Here is a 23,113-nt window from a genome sequence, read left to right as displayed (position 1 = left end):
GACTATAGGGGAAAAAATCACTCCCAAAAAATATGCTTTAAGTGGGATGTGAGAGGTCTAACTAGGTGTTTTTAATTATTCTGAATCCATTGCAAGCATTTGTTTTGCACAAAAAAAACATTCATTGGGCTAAAAACAGCCCATAAAATGATGGTTTAGTGATGAGTCATCACTTTTCACAGTAGTATGGGGGTCCATTTCTAGCCCAAGGAATGTTTTTGTGGCAAAACAAATGCTTGCAATGGATTCAGAATAATTAAAAACACCTAGTTAGACCCCTCACATCCCACTTAAAGCATATTTTTTGGGAGTGATTTTTTTCCCCTATAGTCTAGTGTATATTGAGTGAATGAGACCCAGAATTACCCTAGCTGTCAAAGATTTTCCTAGGGAAACTGAATTTCAGTCTCTGAGATGTGTTACTAGACACCTTTACAAACACATTGGTGAAGATTTTTTTTGGTAAGGAATTTATTCCAGGATTTGACACTATTTCTAAAGATATCCCCTGACTATAACTGGATCAACAGCAAAGGTGATACACCCTCCCCTACAACCAATCAGAGTAGCACAAAAGGTTATATGCTTATTGCTTGCCCTACATTTGCATACTGGTCTCTGGTAATTCCCTCACGACTAGGTAGATGAGGAAAAAAATGCATAGCTGAGTGAGAATGACTATCTGCTGCCTTGTGTTAAAGGGCAGATAGTCTAGTTGCACATTTTTGTCTAATAAAATATTCAATCAATCAATTTTTGGGGAAATAAAATGAATGAATGAAAGGAGGTGAATAATGTATTTTTCTAACTGTCCTGAAATGATGTACAGGGGAAATGAACCAGCTGTGAAACATTTATTTAAAAAAAGGTTCCATGTATAACAGAATAAACATTTGCCTTTACGAAACACAGTTGTACCCAGTTGATATCATAATCATTTGACAGTCCTAAAAATAAAAAGCAAGTAAAAAAGAGCAGCTTGTCACCACATCATTGCTCAATTTGGATATTGTATGCATATTCATGAATAAAACGCTCATATTTTTCATCAGTTGGCATTTGTAGATTTGCAGAGAGATTCCCAAAGCATGCTTCTCGATCAATCCTCATATCTCAGTAGGTTTATTGTTCCCCCTACGTATGACTCCTCATGTGTATTTTCAGATTGTGTGTACTAGTATAGGCTTTGTCACAAACTGTGCAGGTAAAGGGCTTTATCCCTGTATGAGCCTGCATGTGTGTTTTTAGAACACATGCAAACTGTGCAAGTAAATGGTTTTTCGCCTGCATGATTCATTATGTGATTTTTTAGATGTTGCATGTGAACACAGCCTTTTCCACAAACTGTACAAGTAAAGGGGTTTTCCCCTGTATGAGTCATCATGTGAGCCTTTGCCACATACTCTGTATGTGTCTGCATGTGTCTTTTTAGAGCAACCTTTTCACGATAACCTTTGCCACAAACTGTACAAGTAAAGGGGTATTCCCCTGTATGAGTGCGCATGTGTATTTTTAAATAACTAATTTGACTACAGCCTTTGCCACAAACTGTACAATTTAAAGGGTATTCCCCTGTATGAATCATTGTGTGAATCTTCAGAGTGCCTTTACGATTAAACGTCTTTCCACAGGCTTTACAATTAAAGTGTTTCTTCTCTGTGTGACACTTCATTTGTTGGTGATTTCAGGTCCTGGGCCAGCTTCTTACTCAAAGGCAATCTTTTTCCTTTCATGTTTTGGACTGTGCATGATTCCAGTGTGTTTAAAGCTGTCTGGTATCCTTTGGTCTCCTCCCACTCATCACTATCTTCAGTGTCAGATTCAGAACGGTGTGAATCACTAGTTGGTTCTACACCAGTTAGTGTTTTCATGTGTTCAGCTGAGGTGATGGTTATAGGCGCTGTCTCTCTGTTTTCACCATCATCTTCCCTTTTCACTGCTAGTAATGTCAACCCCTCGTCTGGTCTTAGAAGTAGCTCCTCTTGTTCCTCTTTACTCTGTGGAGGATGTGGTTCCTCCTGGACCAGACTGGAGTTCATGTTCTGCTGTTCAGCGTAAACCACCTCTTTACACAAAGGGAGGTGCAGGATGTCTAGGCAAAAGATACAATGAGACAGACCCATTAAATGCTTAAATGTGATGTGCTTAACATGTTCAAATTGAACATGTTACCTATTTTGGAGCTGTGGTATTATTAAGAACTTCTGCTGTTGGAACCACATCTGACTTTGTTTTGATCAAGGTTGTTTCTAGTGTGCGCTCACATACCAATGATATTCACTTTTTAAATAGCAAGACATGTAAATGTTCACATTTCTAAATCCTACCTATCCTTATTTTTGGATATTTGTTATCGGATGCAACCATTATAATTTAGTAAAACACTTCTACCGTCATGGAACTTGGAAACGCTCTCAAACAATGCAATGCTCACCCTAAACAGAAGTATGGCCTAGCATGGCATAGCATTGTACATCGCCACACCTAAATCTAGCATGCATATTATTGAGCCTATCAGCTACAGTCGTTAGAAGAAAAGGAACCAAGCGTTCTGCTTGTGGTGAGGCCTTGGTGACCAATACACTTATCCGCATGCAGTGTTGGGGAAGTTAAGTTACATTTTGCTGTAACTTGCTGGTAACTGAGTTACATTCATATTTCTGTAACTCGTCAAGTAACTGAGATACTTTTTGGGTATTTTTTGGCTCAAGTTACAAGTTACAAGAAGTTACAAGCGAAGTTATAATTTTACAATTAAGTTTTGTTAAGATTGACGATGGATATTATATTTTGTTTCATGTACACCAAATGTACATTCTCAATTTAACGCTGAAAAAAAAAGTAACTCAAGTTACTCAAGTTACATTTTCTATGTAACTTGAAACTTTATAAGTTACATTTCTCCAGGGGTATAACTTTAACTTGATCAAGTTACTGCCATGGTGAGTTACTTGTAACTGTACAAGTTACGCTTTCAAAGTAACTCCCCCAACACTGCTTATCCGTTTTTGTAGTTCATTGGCTAGTGTTGTAGTCGAGTCCACCAATAGCAAATCCTAGTCCAGACCAAGTCCGAGAGGGGGTCGAGTGCAAGTCAAGACCGAGTGCAGCCTGTGCAGGAGGGGGTTGAGTCCGCGTCGAGACCAAGACCAGATAAAAAATAACAATACATACAAAATAAATAGAAAATCCTCATTTGATCCTCATCAGGTGAGGTGTTGGTCAGTGGGTATTATCCATTTTTCATTGCATTTGTAAGTTAAATGTATTGCACTGGTGCACTTTGAGAGCAAAATGAAGACAATAGATCTTTGTTTAACGTCATGGAATTCTTAGGACATAATTTAACATCTTGAAAAAATTTCACTTTTTGACTAATTTTCCAGACTTTGTCCGGAGTCCCTTAGTCCGAGATCAATGAAAATTTGGACTCGAGTCATTGACTCGAGTACTACAACACACATTTCAATGTTGACATTTACTTTCCATTGAGAAGTGAGAAGTTTTCCCATTGAATGACGTCAGTGCAGACACGCAGACGTAGGTTTCCCTAATTTATAGATAGATCAGAATGATTTAATTCTGTAATTGACTCCTTTGGTCCTGAGTCAGGATATACGGTCAATTTGAGAAGGTCTGTAGCAACGCCAGTAGGAGGAGCCACTGACCCACCCAACATTACAAATTTCCATTTCAGGATTTACTTATTTTGGCATAAAGGCCCATTCCCACTGGGCCAGATAAACAGATAAAAAGATATGTCTCCATTCAAGTGGATGGTAAGATACAGATATAACATATCTGTGACAGATATTAGCAGTATGCAGAACAACAGAAACATTTTAGCATGCTCAAGCATGTTCAGAATCCATAAAGTGTGGAATACGGAGCTTCATAGCAAGGCAGGTGGTGTAGTGCAGTGGCATTCCGAAGATTCCAACAACCTTGAGGCAAATTTAGATAATTACATCATTTATTTATAGGTGTGAAAAAGCGCCACCTTTTTTTACATTCTTGTCAAGCGACGCTGTCATGTGATGAATCATAAATTATAGTATTATTAAAACTCTGGGATCATCTCGTTCAATCTATTAGTGCATTGTTTCTCATGGGGTGCACCAGGAGTCCAAATGGACCCTTTAGGGCTCTGCAACTCTGAGAGTGTACAAATGAAACCAAATGGACCCATAAGGGTCCATTTGGTTCCATTTGTACACTCTCAGAGTTAAATTAACAGAGGATTTTGCAGTTGGAGGGTCCCACTGCAAATCAAATGGGGGGTCCCCCATATCAAATGGAGGTCCGTGGCCGAATGCATATCAAACTTGGAGTCCTTGAAATAAAAATATATATATTCTTGAGAATCGCTGTGTTAGTGCACTCCAGCAGGGGTCCCCCAGTGGACTGAGGTCAAGGCTCGGGCATGCAGTAGTCCTCTGGGTGGTTCCCCTCGCGGAGGCGTCCGAAGCAGCCCAGCACCACGTCCAGCGCCGTGCTCACGGTGGACTGGACCTCTGCTTCTGTCCTCCCCCGGTCCGGGTTCACCTCCACCAGGTCCACGGCTGACAGGAGACCTGAGGTCCATTCAGAGAGAATGTCACATTTTAACCCATTTAGGGCCTAGAATTATTGAATGCTTTAACCAGTGAAAAATAGCAGATCTACAAGCTCACAGCGCGGACTTTTACATAGGTGATGTCACCTGTGATACCACCTGTGATGTCACAGACTGTGACAAGGGAACCAACCCATAGACTGTAAAAATGTGTACTGACACAGACAGATGGAGACAAGCTGCGACATATTGATCAGGTGTGGTTAATTCATACTATCTAAAAGAGTGTAACTGTCACATTGTTGGTTTTCTCTCCTGTTTTAATTTCAAATGAATTTCTTAACTGTGAAGTTGCTGATATCCCCTCAGACTACCTAGCTGACCGAAACTCTTGTTGCACTGTTGACAGAGGTAGGGTTTTTCTCTGGTGTGGATCAATGAAACTCTTGTTACACTCTTTACAGAGGTAAGGTTTTTCTCCAGTGTGTATATTCGCTGGTATGTGTCTCTTCAGAAGGCCTAACTCACTGAAACACACACTTGTGTTCAATGGAAATTGTACACCAGTGTGGACACGATGATGTCTCTTCAGGTCACCTAATTGACTGAAACTCTTGTCACATTGTGTACAGTGGAAAGGTTTTTCTCCTGTGTGGATATGCTGGTGTATGTGTAGAGAACCTAACCCACTGAATCTCTTCTCACATTGTGTACAGTGGAAAGGTTTTTCTCCTGTGTGGATATGCTGGTGTATGTGTAGAGAACCTAACCCACTGAATCTCTTCTCACATTGTGTACAGTGGAAAGGTTTTCCTCGAGTATGGACGTGCTGGTGTGTCTTCAGGTGTCCTAACTGACTAAAACTCTTGTCACACTGTTTACATTATGTAGTTTTTTCTCCGGGTGTAGGTCAAATGATGACCATTGATCTAGGAGGAAGTAATAGGTCTGCCCTGCAGCATCCAACTCTAATATGAAGTTATGCTGAACGGCAATGGTGTTTGGTCCTACCTGTCTGACAGAGGTGCTCTGTGACGTACAGCCCCTCCCTGTAGGTGAGCCCCCCCACCACGGGGGTCCCGGTCGCTGGGGTCACCGTGGGGTCAATTGCGTCGATGTCGTAGCTTAGATGGATGGGTTTTTTCACTCTGCAGACCGAGAATGGGCAAAATGAAAAGGCTTTAACCGTGTGATGTGATGTGATGTAGAGCTGTGGTGTGAACTATTATTAGTTTGATGACAGCTGTTTTTTAGTTCAATTTCATGGTCATTTTAGTTGCTCATTGAGTTGTTTTTGAGTATTGAACCTACCTAGAACGTCCCTGAACGTAAGTGAGAACGAAACAACATTGTAATTTTTTTATGGAGGGTGGAAATGTGAGGATGAGGATGGGGAGTCTTGAACTGCAAACCTTGTGCTTACAATTACAAAGTACTGACACAGCTCTTGCCTCATTCCACTGACACATGTAGTCATTGTCATGGTGGAAAAAGTACTCAAATGTTTTACTCAATTAAACTTATCAATACTGAAATGTAGAAACAACTCTGTTAGGGTGCCCTCACACCAAAATACCTAGAGTGGAATCCGCCAATGCATTTCAATGAGAATGGAGCGTTTTTTGCCAGTAGAGGATTTCTGCAAAAAACGCTGCATTCTCATTGTAGTTTGGATTCATGTCAATTTGTGTTTTCAGATACGTATTTAACCACTTGAACCGTCAATACTTAATTAACTTGACCTTTCACCCTGTACTTAGTCTGCTCTTTTTCCCCTCTATGGCAAACGTCTTTGCCGAAAATAGCTGATCTACAAGCTTGTAGATCTGCTATTTTTGGCTAAAGTTCTCAGAATATGGAAACTAGAATTCAAGGTGGTAAAAAAGATCACACAAAGATTTGGAGGACCCCCTGTAGTAACTCTGAGGACCCCCTAGGGGTCCCGGACCCCCTGTTGAAGACCCCTGCTCTAAGGTATATTAATGACATAGTTCAATATTGAAAATGGGTGGTTTTCCACTTTAAACAAATCTACTTCACAGCACTGACGTTGAGGAGAGGTAGTCACAGGTCTCCTCCATCACCCTGTGGATGCCCAGCCGGTCCACCTCCGTCATACTGAACACCTTGATGCCCAGGAGCTTCAAGATGTAACTGAGAGAGAGAGAGAGAGAGAGAGAGAGAGAGAGAGCCTGTTATCACTTCAATCAACTGCAGGGGCGTCACAAGGGGAGGGAAAGTGGGACTGAGTTTCTAGGGCCCAAGGTGGAGGGGCATTAATTATTTGATACTTTAGCTATTGAAAAATAGCAGATATACAAGCTTGCAGCGCGGCACTCGGTGCGCTGTAGACCTGCTATTTTTGAAAAGTTGTGAAAATGTGCGCAAATCTTTGAATATATGTATTTTTTAAGCGAACGTTTGTAACTCAAATTTTGCTTCTGGGGGGTCCCTGGAACTAAATATTTTGAGATGGGGGTCCGTGGCCAAATACATATCATTTTGGGGGTCCTTCACATGAAAAGGTTTGAGCACCACTGACATAGAAAAAAAAATCTTTTTCAAAAAACCTTAGAAGGATTTGAAATATTCAAAGATTTTTCAAAAATAGCAGATCTACAAGCTCGCAGTGCGGCACTCAGTGCTGCACTGTGAGCCTGTATATCTGCTATTGTTCAATAGTTAAAGCACAAAATGCGAGTGAATCCTTGTACACAGGGCCCAGAATTTGGTTTGACACCCCTGATCAACTAAAAAACTTTCCATTTTCTGCTGTCTGCCAGCTAGCTGCCTCTATCAACAGAGAACAAAATGTATTATTAACCCAATAAAAATGGGAAATCATCCGTGACATGTTAGATTTGAACTATAACCATTATAATAGCAGATATACAAGCTCATATAGCAAGCTCTGTTCTCTCAAGCTGAAAATACAGCAGAGGGCACTGTTTGTCCCTTTTTGACGATGGGTCCCCAGATTGCCCCAGATTGCTGTTTGCACTGTTATGTTGTTCAGAGACGGACAGATACGGAGTGATTGCAATACCCTGTCATCACAGTAGCTATGACATAAATAAACATAACGTTGCAGTCGGGGTAGAACCCTCTTATCTCCATATTTAACTCTGTGTGTTTTTTTGTAAAATGAATGCCCTACTTGATCATACTACATGAAATAAAGAAAAGTAGCTCGAAATCTGCTACTGCCGTTTTTAAATCTGAATAATGAAAAAAATAACAGTTTTGGACATCCAACAGGGACGATATTAACCCATTAAGACCGGGAAAGCATTGGTGTCATTTTAGGTTTTAGCTATATTTTAACCACTTTAACCATTATACCATATACATGCTCACCGAATGCCGCACTATAAGCAGACATTTTGACTCAAATCTTTACTTCGGGGGGGTCCCTCATACATAATATTTTGAGATGGGTGGGGGGTCCGCGGCCAAATACATATAGTTTGGGGGGTCCTTGACATGAAAAGGTTATTATAGCACCGATATTATAGCAACAAAAGTGTTTCCAAAAACTGTTGGGATTTAGAACAGTGATTCTCAACCTTTTCAGGCCATGACCCCCAAAATAATCATATTTTAACTGGGGACCCCCCACCCTGAGGAGCACTAAGAGTTGAGGCATTATTTTGTATAACATGCTTATATTGTGAAAATAGCAGATCTACATGCTCACAACGCCTCGCGTTGCAAGGCGTTGTGAGCATGTAGATCTGCTATTTTCACAATTTCTGCCTCTAATATTTGACAAATTGGCTAATGTATAATTTGTATGCATTGAAAAGTCCTTAAATTGTCACTTTAGAAATGTGCAAAAACCGTCTACACCATACATGGGCAACTGGCGGCCCGGGGGCCACATGCGGCCCCCACCTTCACTTAATGCGGCCCATAGGTTAATATCGGAATACTGATATATTATTGATTTCAGCTGTTACAATTACAACCATGATCTACTTTAATTCCATCAGTCTATATTAGTAGCTTAATGACTAGTATAGTAGTAATAAAATGTATTTTTTTATGTCCATTGTTTTCGTATTTAGGTTCATGAGTATATAACTAAATGCGTTTGAAATTAAATCAAAATGTTACATTTCAGGATTACAATTAAAAATAACAAAAAAATAATTCAGGATTCCAATTCAAAAGAAGCAAAAATAGCAGATCTACAAGCTCAAAACGCGTCGCGCTGCGATGCGTTTTGAGCTTGTAGATCGGCTATTTTTGCTATGAGATACTACTAGAATGACAAAGTAGGACGTTCGCAATATGCAATGTGGCGGAGTGAAGGTGGAAATATAGTGGCCCTCGCCATCATCAAAGTTGCCCACCCCTGGTCTACACACTTAAACTTTATGTTGGTTTGTTTACTGTTGAGTGAGAAAACAATGTTGTACATTAAGCTAATTGAGAACCACTGATTTAGAAGACATTTTGTGAAAATGTGCGTTAAAGTCTCCTACTGTTCCTCTGGGTCCACGTCCCTCAGGCCGATGTACACCAGATCTCTGGCAGACACACAGGGTTTGATCCACGAGAAGTTTGGCAATGGAGGAATCTGGTGACGCAGAGAAGGAAAAAAAACAGACTTCAGACTTTTGCAGGCAAATCGGATTTGTTTATCAAACATGATCTTTATACTGTAGGACTGGCTGTCAACACTATTATCTGCGAGTGGTAATCAGGGGAGTAGTTGTCCCGATTTAAAATGAAGCAAACACAGAACTGAAAGTTCCTATGATTGGCCGCTAGTTGCGCTGTTCTGGCACCAGAAGCAAAATGTTCTCCATAGGATTCTATTCATTTCCCCCAAACTTTTACATTTAATTTTCTTACCTTAATAAACATTCTCATGAATACTTTATGGTTCCTGTCCCTAGTTTAAAGCCTCGTTTCAATCACCATGATTTGCGTTTAGTGAAAATATGGTCCAATTTATGTTATATTTGATGTTAAAGCAGGGTATGCTGTAGGAGGGGCTTGTGATCATAGGCTCGTGATGATTCTTCTTTGTGTGCTTTATTTTTGGCAAGCTCAAGGCAGTGTCCCATGTATCCCTGCGATTGCATGTGACCGTTGGCAGCCAATAGCATTCCTTGGGTACCTTTAAAACAATGATGGCCATCACAACGGCCAAAAAAGCTTCATTTGCGCTTCATTTTGTCTTTCCACTGTCCATATTTTTTTACAGTCTATGGTGTGACACGTCTCTAGAAATCAGATTTGAATCGCATTTCAAACAGCCTATTAAGATCATCAATCAATAATCAAATCAGATAATTTTTGCTTTGTTTGTTTTTTATGATTCCACTTTGGATAGGCAAAAAAAAGAAAAGACCAGTCTGATCATACTACAGCAGGGGTCTTCAACAGGGGGTCCGCGACCCCTAGGGGGTCCCCAGAGTTACTACAGGGGGTCCTCCAAATCTTTGATTGAAAGAAAAGAAAAATCTCCTTTTTTATATTAACCACTTGAACCCTAGCATCCATATTCTGAGAACTTTAGCCAAAAATAGCCGATCTACAAGCTCACAATGCCTCGCAGCGCGAGGCGTTGTGAGAGGGGAAAAAGAGCTGACTAAGTACAGAGTGAAAAGTCAAGTGGTTAAATATCTGAAAACACAAATTGACATGAATCCAAAATACACTGATGATTGTGCTGTCAAACAATTAAACTATATGGAATCTATGAACAGAATGTGGGGGTCCCTGCTTCAACTAAGGGGTCCTTGGCCTGAAAACATTGAAGACCCCTGCACTACAGTATGTTCAGACTGGCAGACTGAGTGTAACGAAATGATGGAAAGTTGGTAACCAAATGGACCCTTATAGATCTTTAACTCTTCAGAGTATAAAATGAAACCAAATGGACCCTTACTGGTACATTTGGTTTAATTTTACACTCTCAAGAGTTAAATTAATGTTAAACATCTGCATTACTTAATTTACATGAAGTCTATGCAATTAGAGAACATAGAATAATTGATATTTTGATCAACGTTTGCCAGTCTCTCCTATGGTACCAACATCAATACAACATGGATGGACTTCCTATCCAACAATAACAAAACCATAGCAAAATATTCTAAGTTTGGGGTCTGAGAGGCTAAATGTCATCAAATGGTGGTCCATGGCTCAAATGCAGAATTAATAATGGACCTTGATATGAATAGGGTTGAAAACCACTGCCTTCTCAACCTTTTCGGGCCGTGACCCCCAAAATAATCATATTTGAACTGGGCACCCCCCCACCCTGACAAGCACTAAGAGTTGAGGCATTACATTTTGTATATCACGGTTTTATTGTGAAAATAGCCGATCGTGAGGCGTTGTGAGCATGTAGATTGGCTATTTTCACAATTTCTGCCTCTAATATTTGATAATTTGTCAATTCAGAGGTAGTACAAAAGTCCTTAAATTGTCACTTTAGAATACACTTAAAGTTTATGTTGCTTTGTTTACTGTTGAGTGAGAAAACAGTGTTGCACATTAAGCAAATCATCTGGGGACCCCCCAAAATGATTTGGCGACACCCATGGGGGTCCCGACCCACAGGTTGAGAACCACTGCCTAAAAAGGAACGACGTTACAGACGTGATGTGAACACAGACGCAGCCTTGCGTTACCTTTGAGCGGAGCTCGTGGATGAGGTAGGACATGGGCTGTCCGTGGACGTTGCCCGTCGGCGAGGTCAGAGGCGTGTTGATGTCTGCGTGGGCGTCCACCCAAACCACACTCAGATCCTTCTGGACGGCTGTGGCGTGACCATGGATGGACCCTATCGCCAGGCTATAGACACCATGACACAGTGGCTCTCAAACCATTGAATTGGCTCAGGGCATCCCATGTAAATAACTATTTTGTCCACAGGCACCCTCTGAATTACATTGTCACTTTATAGCACATTACATTTATGTCATATTACGTTTACATGTAAAATGTTCCACCTAAGATACAGTATCTACAGTATCTACAAGCTCACAACGTGTCGCACTGCAACACGTTGTGGGCTTGGAGGTCTGCTATTTTCTATATTTTCACCAAAAGGCCCTTTTAAAAATGTCAGCCCCTGCCTCTCTAACATTCTCTGCACGTCCCTGATCTTGTGGAACACAGATTATTTTTTCCCATTTGCTGAAAAGTAACCGTTTTGGACATACAGGGCTTCCACCTGACAGTGACGATAGTAAACTGTGTATGTTATGACATGGATGGAAGTCATGGGCCAAAACACATAATAAACCTGATTTTTTTTCCTAATTGTAAGCTCTAAAAAAACAGTTTTTCTTTTGAGAGGACCAGGGAAATTGTCTTTTTTTGTCCACAAAACGTCTATTTCTGCATACAGTGCAAGTACACACTTCTCTTTGCTTGCCAAGGCCAAATAGGATAACCTAGGACAACCCAGGACAACTGTTACCTTACACTACTGGAACAAAAGTTGTACTGACTCTGACCTCTAAGTTCTTTCCCAGAGAGGGTTGCTTGTGGCGTCTTGCTGTGGCACCCTTTCTTGCTTTTGTGTTGTTTTTTATTCTTGATTTATTTGCACTATTTGCAATTATTTGACTATGGTCACTTATTGTTTTGGCCCTGCACTATTGGGTTGTGTTGGTTGAATTGAGTACTATTGCTGTGTTGACATGGCGGTGAGATACTTGTGTTGCGCTGACTAGCATTGACTCTTTGTACACTTTTGTTTGGCACTTCTTTGTTAAGTTGTGCTTTGTGTATTGCTTTTTTGTGTGTGACGTGTCACTTAGGAGCGTGGAATGTTTCTTGGTCACTTTATGTATGTATTCTTCTTTTTGTGACAGCTTTTTCGACACTTTATGTTTATATTCTTCTTTTATTGTGCCTTGCTTTTTCTTTTTTTTTACTGTACACAACAGTACTCTTTCTTTTTCTTACCGTTGTAACTTGTAAACTTTAACTGCTGTGCTGCCTCTGGGCAACTGAATTTCCCCTGTGGGATAATAAAGGTATAAAGGTATCTATCTATCTATCTATCTATCTATCTATCTATCTATCTATCTATCTATCTATCTATCTATCTATCTATCTATCTATCTATCTATCTATCTATCTATCTATCTATCTATCTATCTATCTATCTTCTCACGTACGCACGCACATGCGCCACACAAGGGCCACACACAAACCTGTGGTCTCCGCCCAGCATCACAGACGTGTGCCCGTCTCTCTTCACATTGTGGACGGCCTCTGCCAGCCTCTGGTTGGCACTGCCCACGGCCCTGGGTCTCTGCACCCGGCCCACAGGTTCGTCACTGGGCGGCTCGTCAAACGCCACGTTCCCATAGTCTCTCACTGTACAACCTGGGTTGAAGAATAAAACCGTAACAACTGAAACAGTGAAATGGTGCCTTCAACCTTCCAGCTACGCATTATAACCGTTATTGTATTCTTTAACTCGGGGGTCTTCAACCTTTTCAGTTGAGAGAGAGACAAAGCAGGGACCCCACAACCTTATCATAGATTCCATATAGTTTCATTGTTTGACAGCACAATTGTCCAAATTGTCAGTGTATTTTGGATTCATGTATTGAACCGTCAATACTTAATAAAGTTGACCTTTCAACTGTACTTAGTCTGCTCTTTTTCCCCTCTACACCAAACCTCTGCTGAAAAAAGCTCACAATGGCTTGCAGAGCGAGGGGGTCCCGGAACCCCTGTTGACCCCTGCTTTAACTATTGAAAATAGCAGATATACAAGCTCACGTGAAATCTTTGAATATTTTTGACCCGATTCTAAATCCTTCTTCTAAATCAGTGGTTCTCAAACTTTGTCATGTCAATGGACCCCCAAAATAACATGTATTCAAACCACATGGACCCGTGCGGGTCTGTAACTCTGAGAATTTACAAATGGAACAAAATGGACCTTAAAGGAGTAGTTCACCCCCGAAATGATTTTTTTCTATTGATTACTCACGTCGCATTCCTAAGACAAAAATGTGATTATAGTAAATGTACCCCCATTGATTCCGGATGGGGACCTGAATGAATGGCAGTGGATGGGAAAAGCGTCAGGGTACTTTTTTATTTTATTTTATTTTTTTGTCTTAGGAATGCAACAAAAAAACAAAAAATATTATTGAAATCAAGTCTCCATGGCATGAGTAATCAATAGGAAACACATCTTTCGGCGGGTGAACTACTCCTTTAACTTACAATAGATCGGAACTTAAATCTTGGATTTGACTTAAGTCGGGCACCCAAGTTGGGCTACTCATGCGCAAAGTTGGAGGTGCCCAGGATCGTACCCATAACCTTGTGGTCCCAAGCCAAGAACTCTACCGACTGAGCTACCCGGACATAGTTGGGTAACTGGCTGAGACAAACTGGCACATAGAGCAGTGGTACTCAAATTATGTTTTTTTTTTTTTTTTTTTTTTTTCATGTCAAGCACTGCTCGCATGGCGATCCATTGTGAGCTTCGGCTATTCTTGAAGAGACGAAAGTTTATATTTTAGACAAGGGGTCTTCAACAGGGGGTCCTCAGAGTTATTACAGGGATCCTCCAAATCTTTGTGTGATAGAAGCTTTTTTTTTCTCCATTTCTATATTAACCACTTGAACCCTAGCGTCCATATTTTGAGAACTTTAGCCAAAAATAGCAGATCTACAAGCTCACTTGGCTATGTTTGGCAAAGAGGTTTGGTGTAGAGGGGGAAAAGAGCAGACCAATTACAGAGTGAAAGGTCAAGTTCATTAATTATTGACAGTTCTAGTGGTTAAATATCTGGAAACACAAATTGACATGAACCCAAAATACACTGATGATTCTGCTGTCAAACAATGAAACTATATGGTATCTAAGGGTTGTGGGGGTCCCTGCTTCATCTCTCTCTCGACTAAGGGGTCCTTGGCCTGCTTTAGACAGGGTTAAAGTGATGTTGAGGCTAACAGATTTTGGGACCCTCCCTGGGGACAAGATCTTCCTGTCATACAGTAGGGTTACATAACATCAGCTCATGACAACCGTGTGGAAATTCTCTCCCTTTTGCCATTTTTAAACAAACACAAAAAGCAAACATTTGCCTGACCTGAAGAAATAAATGACTTATGAACCTGTGTCCATGTGTTACCGTGTTCCGCACTCACTACATGCGCGCCCACACACATGCTGTTGCTCACAGGATCCTTGTAGGATTAGTTGGAAAATGTGTTGCATAGCATCACAATCAGTTCAAACACGTTAACCCTCTATAGATAAGTTGTTTGAAAATAGAACATCTATAAGCTCACACCACGTAGTGGTGCGACTGCAATTTAAAAAATAAAATGTTTAAAAGGATATTCCACTTTCAAAACAAAACTTTTGGTAATTCTATCGTCTAATCAGGCTTTTATGAACACCCTGAACAGTTCTAAAATGGCCTTTTGGTGAAAATATCGAAAATGCCAGACCTCCAAGCTCACAGCGCGTCGCGCTACGACGCGTTGTGAGCTTGGAGGTCGGCTATTTTCGATGTTTGATACCACACTAAAGTAAGCATAATCAAGTCAATACAGTAGATGTGGCGTAACGGCATGGATTTCCACACAGTAAGGGCAATTCTTTCAACATAAGATGCTGCATTCAAGTTCAGGAGAGTTTGGACAAGGCAATTCTCTTGAATGCTACCGTCAGGTATGGCATGGAAAGAGGGCTTATTGCATTTCTTTCACCATAATGAAAACTGCATTCATGGTCTGGAGAGGGCACTTTTTACAGACGGGTAAAAGGGCAGGTGCTCAAGCCAATGTTGTTTTTGACAGCAAATTTTGATTTAGTTTTAGTCATAGTCTTTTGAATAAAATGCCATTTAGTTTTAGTCATAATAATTTAGTCACCTGAAAAGTATTCGTTTTAGTCTAATTTTAGTCGACTAAATATCATAAGATTTTATGGCGACTAAATCTACAGTTGATTTAGTCAACTAAAATGTATTTTGACAGGCCTTGATGGCATCGTAATGACTGATTTTACACTTGATTGCGTGCTGAAAATAGCCGATCTACAAGCTGCGACGCGTTGTGAGCTTGTAGATCGGCTATTTTCAGCACGCAACACCTGAGAGCAACCAAACATAAAATTACTCTCTTCTCCACTAGTCCCTCCCTAACGTTTTAGTCTCGTTTTTATTTTGTTGACGAAATTGTCAATATATTTAGTCTTAGTTTTAGTCATCACAGCTTAGTTTTTATTTCGTTTTCGTCAGTGAAAAAAACATTTTTCGTCCAGTTTAGTCGACGAAATCAACACTGGCTCAAGCCCCCTTTGATGTCTATGTGTGCACGTGCCTGCACTGCGTGGTCCTGTGTGTGGCATGCACAGTATGTGGAAACACTTGAACTTGAACATGAGGCCGGCAGACTTCAACCTGTCGTGGAAAAACTACTACAACTTTTTACTAAAGTAAAAGTATCAATACTGCAATATTGAATTAACTCTGTTACAAGCAAAAGAAATCCAGAATTCAAAACGTACTTCAGTAAAAAAAAGTACAAAAGTGTCGGTTTGAAAATGTACTTATAACACATAACATAACGTTTTAAAATGTGCAAAAAATCTTTTGAATATAGCAGATCTACAATATAGCAGATCTACAAGCGGATCTACAAGATCTACAAGCTCAAAATACGTTGCGATGCATTGTGAGCTTGTAGATCGGCGATTTTCATTGGCTGAAATGTATATATGGCTGAATCTACAAATACATGTGTAATGGAGTAAAACTACAAGGTTTGGATGCGAGATGCAGCAGAGCAGAAATACTCAGGTAAAAGTACAAATATTGTGCTTGAGTACAGTACTGTAAGTAAATGTACTTTAGTTACTTTACACCACTGACTGTAACCTGGTGTCCTGTCCTTCCTAATCCTGGCATGGGGCACGAGAGAGAGAGAGAGAGAGAGAGAGAGAGAGAGAGAGAGAGAGAGAGAGAGAGAGAGAGAGAGAGAGAGGAGGCGTGGCTTCATGGCTCTCCAAGGGGGTGTGTGCCAAGGTCAGATGAGTTGGACCTATCAGATCACCCCCTCCTTGTTGTGTGCCATTTATAACAACACAATGCGTGCCCAACAGCATGACAGACCGACACACGCGCACGCACACTGTTTACCATGCTTCAGACACAGCATGTCTTGAGCCCCTGCCCCTTTATCCGTCTGTAAAAAGTGCCCTCTCTCCGACCATGAATGCAGTTTTTACTATGGTGAAAGAAATGCAAATGCCCTCTTTCCATATGCCATACCTGAAGGCAGCATTCAAGAGAATTGCCTTGTCCAAACTCTCCTGAACTTGAACGCAGCATCTTATGTTGATAGAATTGCCCTTTCTGTGTAGAAATCCATGCCACGTCTCCAGTATTCACTTGATTATGCTTAGTTCAGTGTTGTATTACGCACCGAAAATAGCCGACCTCCAAGCTCACAACACGTCGCAGCGCAACACGTTGTGAGCTTGGAGGTCTGCTAATTTCGAGATTTTCACCAAAATGTCCTTTTGGAAATTTCAGCCCCTGCACGTCCCTGGTTATACAGTACACACACACACACACACACACACACACACACACACACACACACACACACACACACACACACACACACACACACACACACACACACACACACACACACACACACACACACGGCACACTAAACAAAATCTAATCCTACTTATGTCCTTGTCAATGCCAATCATGTATGTGTGTGCTACACTGTTATCAAGTAGGCCTACTGATATGAGTATTACTGAAGCCTTGTCTGATGAGGCCAAGCTGCTACTACACACCACTGTGCTCTCAAACACTTTCATGTCAAGGACCCCCAAAATAGATATGAATTTAGCCCATGTGTGGCGGAGAGAGTCGCAGCCCCAGCCTGAAGCCTCAAAAGTCTAGTATCTGCCCTCATTCCATAGGGATATCCCTTTGATATTGGACTTTCACGCGAGAGACCCGGGTTCGAGGCCGGGTGGGGAGATTCGGATCATCTCCGTTACACATGGACCAACCCCAAACTGAAAATGTTTTGGACCTTAACTTAATTTTTTGAAGATTGATTCTATCCGTCATTTTGCATCTGGGTAGGCCTATACTTATTACAATAAACCTCTTTTTTATTAATAACATAGGCCTATATGCTTTTATGTCCTTATTGATGTTTTAAATGTTTTTAATGTGGTTTATGTTTTTACTTTTCTTTTTCTGCTTTATTGTTAATCATGTGTACTTTTTCTGTTAAGCACTTGTGCTTTATTTCTACTCTGTAAAGCTGCATTTCTGCATTTTTTTTTAAGGTGCTATACAAATAAAGTGTATTATTAATGTAATTTGTCATTTAAAACCAGACATTAGTCTGTCCGTCACACGTCACTCACGTCACACTTTTGCCCTACTCATATCTCCGCCACCGTTGCCCCTATCCATGCCAAACTTTGCATTTCTCACATGGCCCTCTTCTAGCGCCACCATGAGGCCGATTCTTGCAAAACACATTTTTGGACACTGCTCCTACAGATTTTGGCCTAAAATCACACAAAGCGGTACGCAGTATCTCTAAAGTCAAGTCATCAACATGGATCTGTCCCATTTCCCATATTCCCTCCTGATTGGTTACCATTGCCTTCTAACGTTTTTGTATGCGACCTCCGACCTGGCGGTCGCTTATCTTCCGATTAGGGAGTCTTACTGGTTTAAGACTTTGAACACAGCCATGAAAGAAGGTACAATAGTATATTGTTCTCAAAGTGGGGTCAGGGGACACCCCGGGGTCCTTAAGGGGATTTCAGCCAGGGGGTCCCCAACACATTTGTGGAACAGATTAATTTCACTACTATTTCACCAGGTAGAAGTCTCTGTCCATTGTTCTCGCTCCACCACCACAGTTGTGCTAAATCTAATTTAACAACAACGTTATCTGCTTTCATGCAGTAGTCGGAGGCCTTAGAGAGATAGAATGGTAATTTTGTGCTAATCAGTCTAAAAGCACCACATTTTGCACAGATGTAGCCCAGGGCATGCTCTAATGATTTAGCTAGGGCGCCCGAGTCGTTTTGTGGGGGTTTTCTGGGGCCATTTGTAGCCCAAGGAATGTTTTTTTGTGCAAAACAAATGCTTGTAATGGATTCAGCATCATGACAATCACCTAGTTACCCCTCACATCCTACTTAAATACCCTGAAAGTCGATGTATAGAAAGTCGATGGGAGCCCAACTTCATTTGGCCGCTGTGGCGACTCGGGCGCCCTAGCTAATCATTAGAGCATGCCATGGGCTACATCTGTGCAAGATTTGGCGCTTTTAGACTGATTAGCACGAAATATCCCTAAGGCCTCCAACTACAGGAGAATATTTGAGAGCTACTATTAGGCCTTAAAGGCCCCCAAAATTCACCCCCAAAATTGATTGCTCATGCCATGGAGACTTGAGTTCAATAATATTTTTTGTGTTTGAAGCATTCCTAAGACAAAAATGTGAGTATAGTAAATTCTAAATTTACCCCCATTGATTCCGGATGGGGACCCAAATGTATGGCACTGGATGGGAAAACTGTCAGGGTAAGTTTACTATAACTATAATTCAAGTCTCCATGGCGTGAGTAATCAATAGAAAAAAAGTCATTTTGGGGGTGAACTACTCCTTTAAGTTTATGTTTCTATGACGACTATGCATTAGACCAGTGGTTCTCAACCTTTTCAGGCTGTGACCCCTACAAATAATCATAATCATAATTGAACTGTTTTTTCAAACCTTTTGCCTTTTTCTTAAGAGGCAAAAAAAAACAGTAAGTACTTAAATTGTCACTTCACTGTCATCTGGGGACCCCCCACAAATCATGTGGGGACCCCTTGAGGGTCCCGACTCACAGGTTGAGAACCACTGCGTTAGTCTACGGACCCCCATCTCTGGGAGGACCCCAATTAAAGTCCTCTGTGTTCATTTAGTTACAGACCTGTAACGGTCCATTTGTTACCTAGACTTCCTATTCGTCACTGTCTGGCCAAAACCTCTTAACTTCTTTGTCTCCACCAGCCGAAGGCATGGGGGAGAGTATGTTTTCCCCTTGTTCGTCCGTCCGTCCGTCCGTCCGTCCGTCCGTCTGTGCGTGCGTCCGTGTGTCCGTCCGTCCGTGCGTGCGTCCCCGCAGTTTGTTACCACCTAATCTCAGGCGCTGTTGGGCACACACACTCCCTGGATGCCAATTCAGAACCTCTGCCCTACATTTTTCAAATGGGCCTGTTCTAGCGCCACCTAGTGGCCGATGTTTGCAAAGCACATTTCTGTACACTACTCTTACAGATTTTGTCCAAAAATCCTACAAATCGGCTTCCAAAGTTTGTAGGATTGAGCCGTTTTGAACATAATGCCTCAAATCACAAATGCAAAGTGCAATTATCATGAAATCGCACACACACGTTCCCACTAGGCCGAGGAAGAAATGCCACTTATTTATTTTTAAATCAGCCTCATGGTGGCGCTATAACAGGCCCATTTGTAGTTTTACCTATAACTCCACCGATCAGTTTCAGACTTTGTACACGCACTCCCTAGAGGCCAAGGATAAACCTTTGCCCTGCAGATTTTCTCTAAAAATAACACAAATCAGTACACAGTATCTCTATAGTCATGTGATCAAGTCTGATCCGTCTGATATTTAATATTCCATCCTGATTGGCTAATATTAGCTTCCAAAGTTTGCAGGATTGCTCAGTTTTTGAACAAAATGTCTCAAATCATCAACGCAGCTTGCGATTACCGTAAAATTTGCCACACATATTCCCACTATGTCATGGAACAAATGCTACCCTTTTCACATTGGCCTGTTATAGCGCCACCAGCAGGTAGACATTAACAAAACACATTTTTGGAACACAATGTCTCAAATCATGCATGCAGTGTCCGATTGCCATGAAAGGTCTAAGGTGAAGAACATATGCCACCCTTTTTACATTGGCCTATTATGCAGTAGCACCACCAGGACGCCTGGCCTGGTGGAGACCTGTGCTCGGAAGAGCACTGCTTCTAGTTTTTGATTTTTTTTTTTGCATAAATCAGGGCTATTGAACACCCTTTACATCTGAGTGTTGGTTAAAATAATATTGAACCAATGGAAAGTAGTAAAAAGTGCTTGGGACAAAACCTCCTAACTCCACACTTTCTGCCAAACCAGCTAACTCCACCCGATTGGCCCTCTCTTTTTTCATAAATACGTATGTGCTATTGAACACCCTTTACGTCTGTGTTGGTTAAAATAATATTGAACCAATGAAAAGTAGTAAAAAGACATTCGGTCAAAACCTCCTAACTCCACTTGAGCTCATTTTCCCGAAAATTTACATTTTGGAGGAGGTTTCGGCCCGATAGCAGAGATATTATCAATACTTAAGGACCCCTGACACACACATACACACACGCACAAATGCACGCGCACGCGCACACGCACACGCGCGCACACACACACACACACACACACACACACACACACACACACACACACACACACACACACACAGTCACACACACAGTCACACACACACACACACACACACACACACACACACACACACACGCACACACACACACACACACACACACACACACACACACACACGCACACACATGCACACACACACACACACACACACACACACACACACACACACACACACACACACACACACACACACACCTTGCAGGATTCTATGGTACACAAGGTTCCTGCAGACTCACCCAGTGCCTCTAGTCTGTCCACCAAGCCTGCTGCCCGGATCAGGTCTGGTCCCTTCTCCACTCCACCTCTGGGCTGTAGCATGCACATACAGTACAACACCATTACTGTAGAATAATAATAGTAATACTACGGCTACTACTACTACTAATTATATTATGAAAATATATCTATATATTAATACAATAATAATACATATTAACATAAACGTGCACATAGCAAAGGGGGCTTGAGCCCCTGCCCTTTTATCCATCTGTAAAAAGTGCCCTCTCCAGACCATGAATGCAGTTTTTACTCTGGTGAAATAAATTGATTATTTATGCTTAGTTCAGTGTGGCACCGAAAATAGCTGACCTCCAAGCTCGAGCTTGGAGGTCTGCTATTTTCGATATTTTCACTAAAAGGCCCTTTTAGAAATTTCAGCCCCTGCCTCTCTAATATTCTCTGCACGTCCCTGCATATTAATAATAATGATAATAAAATAATAACAAAATAATACTAATACTACTAATATGATATAAATAGGTCAAATAATAAATAAACAACACAGTAGTCTATTTATGGCACTGATATTAGCCTAGTTATTGAAAGTCACATGAAACAAGTGCTGCCCAATGACTGTGTCGAGGTTGTCGATGTCCCTTTTAAAGTGAGATTGTCACATTTATATAGTTTCCATGCTTCATAAATTATTCAATCATCATCCTATATTTATCCGGCTCTGCACTGACTTGCCCCTTGGAGAAAGGCGCTCCCACGATGCCGACGGAGACAGACCGGTGATGGTGATGGTGGTTATTCCGTTTACAGATTGTCCTGAAGGCGAACCGCAGTAAGCCCCTCTGGGCGCTGCTGCCGAACACCATGATGACAGACTGTCTGTCTGTCTGTCTGTCTGTCTGTCTGTCTGTCTGTCTGTCTGTCTGACTGACCGCAGGGCGACGGAGGAGGACGTGCACGCACGCACGCCGTCACACGCACAGGAGGAGTAGCGACTAGGGATAGAGAGAGAGAGGAGAGAAAAGCCTGGATGCAGGCTACTTAGTTGCACGCTGGCGTCTGGCGTCGCCTGCGGGAAATAAATAGTGATGATCTACAAGTTCACAACGTTGTGAGCTTGTGGATCTGCTATTTATTTACTGAGCAGAGGGATAGGGAGAATGGCTCACGTTCAACGGGACAGGTGGAGAGAGCAGTGGCGTCAGTTCAGCAAAAGCTAAGGTATGGCAAGATTCAAGATTGCTTTATTTGTCATTCATTTTTCTGTCTGCCAGCAGCGTTAGAAAAAAATAATAATAATAAACGAAATTATGGTTCCTCCCAGTTGATACAGCAATAATTCATAAAAGAATAAAACCAAACAGTGCACAAATAGGAATCTACCATAAATATATTATAATGAATGAACCAATATGAATAAATATAAATGAATCCTAAAAAAACATAGTCATTAAGAAGCACCCCCAAATAAAAACAGTATAAAAAACCGAATTAATTCAAGTTCATCTACGGTATTTTAGCAATAGATGACTTAATTAGCAACATGACCGGTGTCTTGCACGACACTACCAGTCACAAGCCATACCTTAGCAACAGGCATGATGAATTTATTTTAGGAAGTAGGCCTACATCTTATTTGTTTCCCCCGTAGCCAAGGTATGGCAGCTGCCATATACCAATTGACGCCTCTGGGAAAGAGGGTCGGCACCGCCCACAGTCACACAGTGAATTTTAAGATGACAGTCTGACAACAGCATCATCTTCTCTCTCTCCGTCCGTGCGTAATAAGAAGCTCCAC

At 41.3% G+C, this 23,113-nt stretch overlaps 1 protein-coding gene across 1 annotated transcript; it reads right to left on the bottom strand.

Moving 5' to 3' along the window:
• Nucleotides 1-840: 840 nt before the first annotated feature.
• arg1 (arginase 1) lies at nt 841-22,307 on the bottom strand. Its single transcript, XM_080748122.1, has 8 exons — nt 22,047-22,307; nt 21,318-21,390; nt 12,742-12,916; nt 11,206-11,368; nt 9,043-9,137; nt 6,605-6,709; nt 5,567-5,703; nt 841-4,574 (listed from the first exon to the last, which is right to left on the bottom strand). Exons 1-8 carry the CDS (start codon nt 22,179-22,181, stop codon nt 4,411-4,413), a joined length of 1,047 nt encoding a protein of 348 aa, XP_080604248.1. The 5' UTR covers nt 22,182-22,307; the 3' UTR covers nt 841-4,410.
• Between the last annotated feature and the right edge of the window lie 806 nt (nt 22,308-23,113).

The sequence above is a fragment of the Nannobrachium achirus genome, assembly GCF_963921795.1.
Source record: "Nannobrachium achirus genome assembly, chromosome: 18".
NCBI classification, from domain to species: Eukaryota; Metazoa; Chordata; class Actinopteri; order Myctophiformes; family Myctophidae; genus Nannobrachium; species Nannobrachium achirus.
The sequence above is the reverse complement of the archived record's forward strand: the minus strand, read 5'-3'. Positions and strand labels throughout refer to the sequence as shown.

What these genes read in the sequence shown, in the direction of transcription:
- arg1 (XM_080748122.1), bottom strand. Translation starts at nt 22,181, where the DNA reads ATGGTGTTCGGCAGCAGCGCCCAGAGGGGCTTACTGCGGTTCGCCTTC. An exon ending in CGCCTTTCTCCAAGGGGCAA is followed by an intron (nt 21,391 to 22,046) that starts GTCAGTGCAGAG and finishes TGCATGCTACAG; the next exon opens with CCCAGAGGTGGAGTGGAGAA. An exon ending in GACGTGGACCCAGAGGAACA is followed by an intron (nt 6,710 to 9,042) that starts GTAGGAGACTTT and finishes TCTCTCTCTCAG; the next exon opens with TTACATCTTGAAGCTCCTGG.